General features: G+C 39.7%; 1 protein-coding gene across 1 annotated transcript; it reads left to right on the top strand.

Annotated features, from left to right (window-relative positions):
- Positions 1–5,299: 5,299 nt before the first annotated feature.
- Positions 5,300–8,127, top strand: LOC116713942 (uncharacterized). The gene is made up of 2 exons (XM_032554221.1): positions 5,300–6,777; positions 7,131–8,127. Exons 1-2 carry the CDS (start codon positions 6,609–6,611, stop codon positions 7,805–7,807), a joined length of 846 nt encoding a protein of 281 aa, XP_032410112.1. The 5' UTR covers positions 5,300–6,608; the 3' UTR covers positions 7,808–8,127.
- The last annotated feature ends 3,297 nt before the right edge of the window (positions 8,128–11,424 follow it).

Here is an 11,424-nt window from a genome sequence, read left to right as displayed (position 1 = left end):
TCTGGACAAATGGTCTATTAGCCTCTATTTTTACTTACTTGGTATTGTCTTAATGGTAGGTTATTAGCAATCTTTTTTTTTTTGTATTTCAATGTTTAAGAATACCTGAAAATGGCCAAATGAGGGATTGGTTTTTTTATTATTATTATGTGTCTGTATTTTTAAGAAAGCTGCAGTTGGAATCATATTTCCTGTTGTGTTTCTTATTTCTGTATAATGCCCCCGAATTTAAATAAAACACAAAGACTGTTGGTCAATCAGTAATGTATATTTTCCACTTTTTTCTGACACTTTTCTATATTTTGTGCACAACAAATAGTTTCCAGGCTTTAGAATGTCACTATTTTTGTTTTTACTAAAATGATTTACTGTTTCTCACGTCATAAATTCTCAATGAATATCCTCTCTTGCACTCTAAATGTATATATCCTTCAGTGACTAAATGAAAATACATTTTTGTAAATGTTATGCAAAATCAAAAACCTAGCTACAGGAACATTCAAGCATTTTTACGGCATAAAATTACACTGAAGGCAATTTGAGAAATCTGACCTTTCATTTGAGAACATAAACATAAATTGTAGCCTGGGCCGGATTTTAGCAGGGGCTTACCGGGGCTGCAGCCCGGGGCCCCGGCATTTCAGGGGCCCCGAAGGATGTTTTATATTTTTGTGAATGGATAGTGTCAGAATTTAATCAATGACTACGATGATTTTGACAGCACCGATGAAAAATGTTCCAATTTGTTCAGGCAAACGTCCATCTTGAATGCTTGCTTGTTATTGGTCCACTTTTGACGCATCTTACGCATTGGGGAGGAGGAGCGTCAAGGGAATATTAGTTTACAATGGCGGACAACAGAAAATATGACAGCGGAGCGCAGAAAAGAAGGAAGAGAAAAGAAAAAGAGCATCGCGCCAAAGAGGCGACAAACAAAATGCCTAAACTGACAGGCTTTTTTAAACCTGTTAGCGGAGATGGAGCAGAAACATCGTCATCCCCCGCTCCTCGAACCCTTAGCTATGCTAACACTGGCACTAAGATCCCGCCAGAACCTTTAACCGTGACTGAGTCGATGGCTGGACTGGCGTCTGTGGAGTCAGAGTCGGTGGAAGCGGGATCTTCTTCCGCAGATGGAAAGACGACTGTGGATCCGTACAGTACCGATCCGGCGCATTGGGGGGAAATTGACGAGTCCGTGCGAGCTTACTGGGCTGAGCGAGGACCGGAGAGCTGTCAAAATATGAATGTTGGCTTTCAAGCATCAGAACGGGTGGACAAGCATCAAAAGCGTCACTTCTCCAAATCTCACTTTAAACGCAAGATGTTAAATGGTGAGTACATCGAAAGACCGTGGCTGCTCTACTCTCCATCCACCGGAGCTGCATTTTGTTTTGCATGCCGCATTTTCAGCAATGCTAATACTCAGTCAAACTTTGAGACTGGTTTCAGTGACTGGAAGCACGCAACTGAACGCATGAGAGAGCACGAAAACAGCGAACATCATAGAAAAGCAATGCTGACATATGTTTCACTTGCAGCAGCCAGCGGGAGGATAGACACAGAACTGCAGAAACAATTTGAATCTGAGTGTTCATATTGGACTGAAGTGTTGAGAAGAGTTGTGTCTGTTGTCAAGTTTTTAGCAGAGAGGGGACTGGCTCTGAGAGGAGCCAGTGACAAATTTGGAAGAACTGATAATGAGAATTATCTGGGAATACTGGAGTTAATCAGCGAGTTTGATCCTTTTCTGAAGTCTCACATAGAGAAATATGGAAATGCAGGTTCAGGGAAACCCTCATATCTTTCTTCCCAAACATGTGAGGAATTTATTCAGCTGATGGGTGATCGTGTTCTATCAGAAATAGTGAGTGAAGTAAAAATGGCAAAATACTTCTCAATCTCTGTTGACTCCACGCCAGATGTGGCACATGTTGATCAGTTAACATTTGTGTTAAGATATGTGTCACCTGAAGGACACTCGCAGGAACGCTTTCTGAAGTTTCTACCAATTGAAAGTCATACTGGGGAAGCTTTATGTGCGTCTGTACTCAAGGTTTTGGAAGAGATGGGGATTGACATTGCAAACTGCAGGGGGCAATGCTATGATAATGCTGCCAACATGTCAGGAGTATATAAAGGACTACAAGCACGTATGAAAGAACTCAACCCACTAGTTGAATGGGTTCCATGTGCTGCACATACCCTGAATTTGGTTGGAGTTAATAGTGTTAACTGCTGTTTTGAGACAGCTGATTTTTTCCAGTTTGTGCAAAACTTATTTAACTTTTGCTCCAAGTCGACAGCAAGGTGGAAGGTGGTAACAGATGGACTGCAGCCTAATGCAAACAAGCGCATTGAAACATTGAAGTCCCTTTCGAACACTAGATGGGCTGCACATGCAGATGCCACACAGGCAGTGCATATTAACTATGCAAACATTCAAAAATCATTGAAGAATATTGTAAATGACACAAACCAAAACGCAGCAATAAGAAATGAAGCAAGATCACTTCATAAAAAAATGGACAAGCTTGAAACAGCTTTTATGTGTACATTTTGGCATAGCATTTTGCAGCGCTTTGAAAAAGCAAGTGCAGCTTTGCAGTCTGTGGAACTGGACTTGTGTACAGCTGTGGATTTGGTGGGATCCTTGCGGGAGTACATTGGAGGTCTGAGAGATCAATTTGATAGGTTTGAGTCTCAAGCAAAGAAGTTGTCTCCAACAGTTTCACAAGCTTACAGAGTTACTGGTCGAAGATCAAAGACTCCAAAACCATTTTTTGGAGAGAGCGCCACCTCAGAGGTTGACTTATCAGCTCAACAAAAGTTCTCCACCAGTGATTTTTGGTGGTTGTTGACAGATTGCTTTCTGAAATCAATCGCAGGTATATTGCATATGATAACCTCAACAACACTTTTGGCTTCCTGAACAATTTTTCTGGTGTTACTGTTCCAGAGCTAAGAAACAAAGCATCTCATCTCCAAAGTAAATATTCAGCTGACTTGGAGATGGACTTTGTGGAGGAAATTGTCCAGTTTAAAGATTTTATTCGTGATAAAGGCATCACATCTGCTCCATTGCTTTTACAATTCATTAGGGAAAAGAAACTGCAGGACATCTTCCCAAATGTGGATATTGCTTTCAGGCTTTACCTGACATTTCCTGTCACAAATGCAAGTGGTGAGCGATCATTCTCCAAGCTTAAAATAGTTAAAAATAGACTCAGATCCACAATGGGAGAAGAAAGACTGAACCATTTGACTCTCATGTCTATTGAGAGTGATCTAGTGAGAAAGCTGGACTTCAGTGATCTTGTCAAGGAATTTGCAGCAAAAAAATCCAGAAAAGTGGGCAACTTTTCAAATTTCATATCAGACTAAGGCTTAAATGTCTGATAACCCTTTCACTCATTACTGAAAGGGCTTGGTGTTACTGGTTAGGGCAGTGGTGTCCAAACTTTTTGACATGAGGGTTAAAATTATGTTAAAAGAACTTTGGGGCTGTAAAATAATTTGAAAACAAACTTGGTCTTTTTTAAAGTGTATCTGCTAAATTAAAGTAAAAATTTAAATGATTGTAGATACAAAACAAAGATTGTGCATGTCTGCATTATAAGACAGTCTCAAAGTTTCAAACTTTTCAGGGTTGAGTATTGTTTTCTTATTTGGTTTGCGTTTGAGTAAATGTAGGTCGTGTTTGTGGTTCGAGTTCCTACAAAGAAGTTGAATGCAAAAGTGTCATTAATAAATGGAAATCTGTATTTTGTTCTTCATATTTTTCAAGATGTTCTCTGTAAAAACCTTGGTCTAGATGAAAATTGTTCATTTGCACCCACCTCTGCTTTTATTGAGAACCGGAGGCTGTACTTATATGGACTTGTAAATGCTGGGGATATTTGTATAAATATTGTTTTACTCGCTTTGCTTTGTAAAAGTATATTTGAGCATTGCACTTTCTTGCACTCAATCTGTTTTATAGTTTGTGTTGAAGTCCAGGCAACAATAACTATTCAGTGATTTTATTTTGTGATGCAAGCATCATATTCTAGTTTCAACCCCAACATGTGGTTTAGTCTTTCTAGAAAAGAGTTCAGAGTTGTTTGTAGTTTGTGACAACTGGCTTATTAAAGTTGTAAGTTGTCAAAACTTACTGTTCGGTCATTTTCTGCTCATCCTCTAAAACAAAACAAACACATACAAAAAAAAAAAATATATATATATATATATATATTTTTTTTTAAATTATTTTTATATATATATATTTTGACTCTAGCCCAGGGGCCCCCATCCTGACTCCAGCCCAGGGGCCCCCATCCTCCTAAATCCGGCCCTGATTGTAGCGCATATCATCCAAATATCTTCAAAGAGTCGTTCTGGATGTTGAAGGAAGGATCTCTGAAGCAGTCAGTCTTGCAACAAATGGGAAGGAACCTCTGACTGAAGACAATATATGAATGTCATGACATGCTAAATCTGGGCAGCAGAGATTATATTTCATAGCAGCAGGATTAGGGTTCGTTCTAGAAGCGTACTGCAGATGCAACACAATGAATATGTAGAAAAGCAACTCTTGCCCTCAGCATCACAGTATCTGTTATTTTTTGAGCCATTAAACTGCATCATATAAGTGGTGATCAACATATTAGGTTAAGGAATTACACATAATTCTTAATGATTGAACAAGTATGTCATCTGAGAAAGACTGACTAACCAGCTGTATCCAGTGACAATAATTAGTGGAAACAGCAGAGAGATTTACATAAGAGGCACGTTCTTTGAAAAATGCAGAATGGGAACCAAATCCAAAAACCTTCATTTTCATAGTTGAAACTAGGCTAAAATGTACCTTTACAGTGGAGAAATAATGATCGGATCCCCTGATGAATTTGTATGTTTCCTCGCATAAAAATAAATAAATAAATAAAATCAATTGCATATTATATTTCTTTGGTTTAAATTTAGGATCCATCCATTTTCTTACACCTTTGTCCCTAGTGGGGTCGGGAGGTGCTGGTGCCTCGCTCCAGCGAACATTTCGGGTGAGAGGCGGGGTTCACCCTGGACAGGTCGTCAGTCTGACAGGACAAACAACCATGCACACACACACACACACACCCATACACACACACACCCCTACACACACACACACAGGGAGAATTTAGAGAGACCAATTAACCTGACAGGCCGGGAATCAAACCCAGGACCTTCTTGCTGCAAGGCAACAGTGCTACCTACTGCGCCACTGTGCAGCCCTAAACTTAGGATGTACAGACAAAATAATCAAAAATAAATTCTTGCAATGCAAATACTATATATAAACTAGTTTTCATGTCATTGAATTAAATAAGTATTTGTCTCCCATGTCAACAAAGTGGCACACAGATTAATCTATCAATGAAAGCTACTTCTGCTTTCCACTCATCATGTGTGAATCATCTTTTCAACTCCAACCTCTTCTTTATTTCTGAGTATTAATAAAAAAGCTGTCAAAGTAGGTCACTGACTAAATAGGGATGATCTAATAGAGCTGTAGTGATCTAAAAGACCACTAGCTAGAGCTAACAGCTGTTCCTATGATGACTTTGAAAAGCGTGAAATATAATGGACTTGCAAGAAATTGCCTCACGGGGTAAAGATGATCATGAAAATGGTGCCTAAAACTATGACGCACACTTAACTTAGAGGTGTCTGCAGAGCTTGGTCGTATCTTTAGGAGGTAATTCAGCCAATTTATTGAGATGTGTTGGACGTGGGATGCTATTAAAGTTTTAGGACATCAAGGACTGGAGTTGAGACACCAGATCAAAATAAGTCTGTCAGAAGCAAGGATGCCATATCCCTCCTCCGGCATCAAAGACACAACGACAAAGATGGACGGGATCAAACCGGTGACCCACTGATTACATGACAAACTCCTACCTCCGTCGCCATCAATGCCCTGGCCTTGACAAAGCGGTCTGCTCAACAACAAGCTCTTTGGCATTGACCCAACACACTGATATTAGGTAAGTCTCTACAGTAAAACACGGAGGTGTAAGATTTACATTTGAAACAGTTTTTCTGCGACGAGTACAGGATAGTTTTACCATACTGACGGGCCAATGTGCCATCAAACCTTGGGCGAGAACCTTCTTCTGTCAGCCAGAACATTAAAGGTTTGCGAAAGACACTTCTAGTATTTCAGTGATCCAAAGAGCAGCGCTAAATTAACAAACCATTGACCAAAGAAGTTCATTGAGATCATGGGGTGACCACCCAGTCTTCAGCTGACTGGAGATGGAGCTGAAGCTTTAAGCCAAGAACGAAGTCAGTTCCTGTACAGAGTAGGGAATCTCTCTTGAAGTGTACAAACTGCCAATCTTTGCCTCCATTCCTGCTTAAGTAGAAATGTACTGATCTTTTTTTTTTTTTAAACTCTGTGATGTTTGGTGAGATATTAATAAAGGAAGTGGGAGGTGGGGGCTGTCTGTTCTCAAATGCAGAAGTGAAACAGGGCAAAAGAGCTGCATCATTACACTTGCAACGTAACACCGCCATTGAGATTTGAAATTATCGCTCGAATTAAGCCGAAAGGACGGCGCAGAGGAGAGGATATTCCTGGAGTCATGTTGGCTGAAGGTTTTCTCAGATTAATGTGCTACAGGGAGGAGAGAAAGTTCGCCACAGCTTTAAAAAGGAAAGGATATCAGACGAGCACGCGATGTGCCGATCCGCTCATCTGTTCTGCCTCTGAGCCGAACTTTGTCAACCCACAGATACATTTGGCCGAAGAAGGTGAGTAGACTCGTTGCTACGGTTTTCTAGCAGCATTGTTGGAAGTAGAATCTAGCAATCTAAAAATGCACTATACCACTTTCATCTTGTGTTACTTTTTCTTCTAGTTGCACTGCTTCAGTATGACTGTAGTGCTTCCTCTTTTGCCAGATATGATCTTCCCAACAAACTCTAGCAGTTTTAAATTTACTTTATATTGTTGTTTCTGACAATATCCACGTCCGCCTTACTTTTAAACTCCACATCTCTCTAAATTTAAGGCGTCTAAAGCTTTACATTTGAAATTTGGTAAGGACACGTGAAGGGAAAGTGAATGCTAGACTGGAATCATTCAATGTGTTTTCTGTGATCAGACTCAAACCAGGAAGAGCTGGACCCCAACAAACCCCAGGGACTGAGAGTTGTGTCTGAGCTTCCAGGCCTCCTGATTCCTGGGTGTTCGCCAGCAGCCGCCCTCCCACCCATCTGCGTCGAAGATTGCAGCCTGCTGGAGCATTACCCAGACCTGCAGGTGGCCGACTCCGGCCGCATCTCACACAACCTCCCCAGAGCCGTGGCCAACCAAGAGGACTTTCACTTTCAGCCTAACGAGGCGTGCCTCCAAACGGAGGCCAAACTGGAGTCCATCCCAGACCAGGGGTACCTGGTGATGGGGGCAAGCGAAAACATCAGCTTGGATCTGCCCGGCTTGGAGCCCATGTCCAACTCTGTGTTGAATGGGCTGCTGGAGAAACAGCTGGAGGAGGTTTACATGCAACACCTGACTGACAACTTGGCCCGATGCGACTCCCACTTCGGACACAGCCTCCTGCACGGCCTGGTGCCGCCACCGCAGCCCGGTTGCCAGTCGCACGGGTCGTACTCACTGGAGGCCAGTCTGGAGGAAGGATCCGGGGGAGACAGTGGCGATAAAATTAGTTATCTGAACACCCATAACTTAGCGCCCTGCTCATCTACCTTCAGCTCTCCTATACTGAGGATTTCAGAGGTGGACAATCCTCAGCTTCAAGGGAACAATCCATCAAAGTAATAAAAATCATAATACACAATTTCTTTTTAATATCTGGGCCTGACATTCGATTTTTTAAACCCCTACGCCATATGTAAAATGATTGTAAAACGTGTGTTTTATGATGCAAAGCCTTTTTCTTGCCCACTGAAACGATGCCTGGATCAGAGCAGCTTCCACACGCCATCTGCTGTTTGATTCTGGTACTACGTCTACATGAACTTACAAGACATTGAATGAATTGAATTTCACAGGCATTGCTAAATTAAATTAGGAGATATTTCAGAGTCAGTTATTGCTTACTGTTTTATACACGAATAAATAATCACTTTTCAACTTTATCTTAGTAGCCGCACATATTTTGTTGATTGAAATTATTTATACACCAAGAAGAGGAATATTTGGGGAAAAATTGTGGTGGAGAACAAGAAAGTATAAAGGGAGCCACTCACTAATTCAATCATAGATCAACACACTGAGCTTATGTTTACATGTTTTATCACATTAATATTACAAATTTCAATATACATTTTGGGTTTTTATGTGATAGACCAGGGGTCTGCAACCTTTATAACCTAAAGAGTCATTTTTGATTAGCCAAATAAGACTTGTTTAGAGCCAAAAAAAGAAAAGGTCACCCGACATTTAGGGAAAAAAATAAAATAAAAAAATAACTTTTGAAAAAAACTGTCAATATGAAACCATTTCATTTCTATTTTTAGGCTTAAAACAAAGAAAAACAAAAAAAACTTTTGCAAAAAGAAGATGGCTATAATGTCCTTTATGGGATGTTGATATTTGCACACAGTTTTAAATGTAATAACATAAATAGAAATAAATAAACATAATTGGTGTATTTAGTTTCATTCTGCTGTGGAATTTCAATATAATAATTCCACGTAAAATTTGCTAAAACCTGCACTTGTTATTTTGTATATATGTTTTTTATTTTCAGTTATTTAAAAAAAAAAATTGTTTTCAGCAAAAGTTAGTAACCGTTACGTAAGATCCAAAGAGCCACTTATGGCTCCAGATGCGTCGGTTCCAAACCTGAGATGGACCAACACAGAGTAGAACTTGACTTAGAATCTGAAGGAAAATTTTGCTTGGATTTCACTTTAAAGTAAACAAAGTACAGCATTTACATGTACTGTAAAGTACAGCCTGTTCTACGCTGATAAAATCCAGAGCAATTAAACTGACTCCACATGTTGACTATTTAGTAAGTGAAGTCCACCTGAGTGTATTTTGGTCACATTTTGAGTACCACTTTCCTACAGAGGCCTCAGAGGTTTGAAATATGTGAGATGGGCCGTTTTAAGGAGTGAGTGAATAAACAGATTTACAAGGATTACGAGATTAGTTACCAGGAAGTTCAGGGAGGAAATTGGGCTGTAAAACAAGATTAGTTTACATTTTTAATCCATTATCTGTAAAGGAAAAAGAGTGCAGCTTAGCTGCAACCCTACCAACACATTAGCCTTCTAGGAAAGACACTGCTTCCTATGGAAGATGCATAAACACAACCTCAAAAAACAGCTGTGTACTTTATATGTTGTTTTATCAATCAAATCAAACTAGTTTTTACCTGTAAATTGACAGATTACATCAGTGTGAAAAGATGTTCCATATTGTTTGAGTTTAAGGATACCTCATTAAATTACAGTTTATTTTTAAAAAACAGTTTTAATGGGTTTTATTGTCGCGTTCTGTGTCAACCGGCCCTTTGAGGACATTTATAATCTTGATATGTCACAAATTGAAAAATGAGATTGATATTCCTGTCGTAGATGATCTCCACCCAGTCTGACTGAACTCGCAAACAGGAACGAGTGAAAAACTCAATTTCCAGAAGTTAAAGGGACAGTGTTCTGTAAAATCTACTTTTTTGAGCTTCGCATCATGTTAAAGTGCTCCTTCAGACTAGCCACCAGCAATTAGCAAACACCAGTTGAGCTCATTATGGGAGCTACTTCTCAGAGCAACGCTGGTGAAAACTTCATTAAAGGGTTAATAGAGGAGCCATGTTGTGACGACTTCCTGAAGGCAGAGTTTCAGAAAGAGCAGGAACTTCTTAAAGAGACAGAGGCCCAATTTCATGGCGTTAAATATCGAAGTTATGTTTCTTTTAAATCATGTTTGATATAAATAGTATTTTTTATATTATAACAACTGAATTTGCCATAGTTACTTGATTGTGTTATAAAATGCCACTATTAAAAGCTGGTAGAGACGAATTTGACAGTATCGACACAGGGAGATTCAAAAATGATGCAAAAAAGAGGTTGAAAACTAATTAAAACCAGTAAAAAACTAGTTCTAAATAATAAAGCAATCAAGTAGCTCCTTTTAAATCCACTTCAGTGTGTTTTCTCTGTATGGTGTGATGCAACATAAGTGCCAAGCGGCTTTTTGGGGACCTCATGTTCTCTTCCTGCTCATCAGAAACATTCAAATCTGAACCGCCAACAGCTCCAATCAGCTGGTTTGAAATTGTAAATGTAAAGCACTTCTCAGACTCATGAAATCAAACTAAATCTCTCCGAAGCCTCGAACGGTGCATGATTAGCGTGAGCTACAGAAAAATGGTTGGTTGTGTTCACTGAAACCTGGCAGGCTCCACTTCCACCCAGCCTGCCTGAATCAAAGCTACCTGCAGAGGACTGTGAGGCACGCCGCACATCCAGGAGAGCAATTATACCAAGACTTACCACGGATTCGACTGCTGCTTAAGTTAGATTTGTAACCCGCGAAGCCGAAAATCCTCACAGCCAGGTTCTCTGCAGTCAAGGAGATGGTGATCCATTAGCATGCAGCAACACTGTTAAAGCCTGAGGCGCTCTACTCCACTGCACTCAGAGATGGAAAACAGAGATTCGACAAGGTTTCGCCAGTAATTAGCGGATTAGACGTGTCTAATCGTGCAACGTCTCTCCAGAGATTGTGGCAGGTAAATCTGTGGTAATCTAAAAATTAAATTCAAAGACAAAGAGTAGGAGTGAGATGATGCCCAGAAGAGGGAGGGAGGGAGGAAGGAAGGAGGGAGGGAATCAAGCAAGAGTAAAACTAGTTTTAAAGAACAGCGAGAACACGAGGAACCAGTTTGAATTTAGTATAAACTCACTTGGTTGCCGTTTTCATATAATTGTGCTCGCAGGGATGTTTTCAAGTAGCTACACCAAATCAAAGACAATTCAGTCGTCAATATTCCCTTCATTTCTCCATCATTCCAACAACGGAACCATGTTTCCGGCTGAAGCACGCTTAGAAAGAAAGCTAACTAATTAGGAATAATCTACAAACAAGTAAAACTAGTTTTTAAAGTAATTTAGCTACCTGTCATCCACAGACTTGAAGGTATTCAAGGTCTTCGCACTTTTGCACATTTTGGTGATTTATATCACAAACCTTAGTGTAATGTATTGGATGTTTAAGTCATAAACAAGTGGGAAAAAAATATTTATAAGTTAATTACATAGAATAGAATAGAATAGAATAGAATAGAATAGAATAGAATAGAATAGAAGAGTCCTTGGGGGAAATTACAGCAGCAGAGTATCAAAATAAACCCCAAAAGAAAAATATCTAGAAAACAATATGAACAACTGAATACTGATAAAGTATCTACAGATAAAATT

The sequence above is a fragment of the Xiphophorus hellerii genome, chromosome 23, assembly GCF_003331165.1.
Source record: "Xiphophorus hellerii strain 12219 chromosome 23, Xiphophorus_hellerii-4.1, whole genome shotgun sequence".
Taxonomy (NCBI): Eukaryota; Metazoa; Chordata; class Actinopteri; order Cyprinodontiformes; family Poeciliidae; genus Xiphophorus; species Xiphophorus hellerii.
This window is presented reverse-complemented; position numbering and strand designations above follow the sequence as displayed.

Excerpts from the sequence above, each read along its gene's own strand:
- LOC116713942 (XM_032554221.1), top strand. The coding sequence starts at position 6,609 with ATGTTGGCTGAAGGTTTTCTCAGATTAATGTGCTACAGGGAGGAGAGA. Across the intron at positions 6,778-7,130 it reads GATACATTTGGCCGAAGAAG|ACTCAAACCAGGAAGAGCTG; the intron begins GTGAGTAGACTC and ends TTCTGTGATCAG.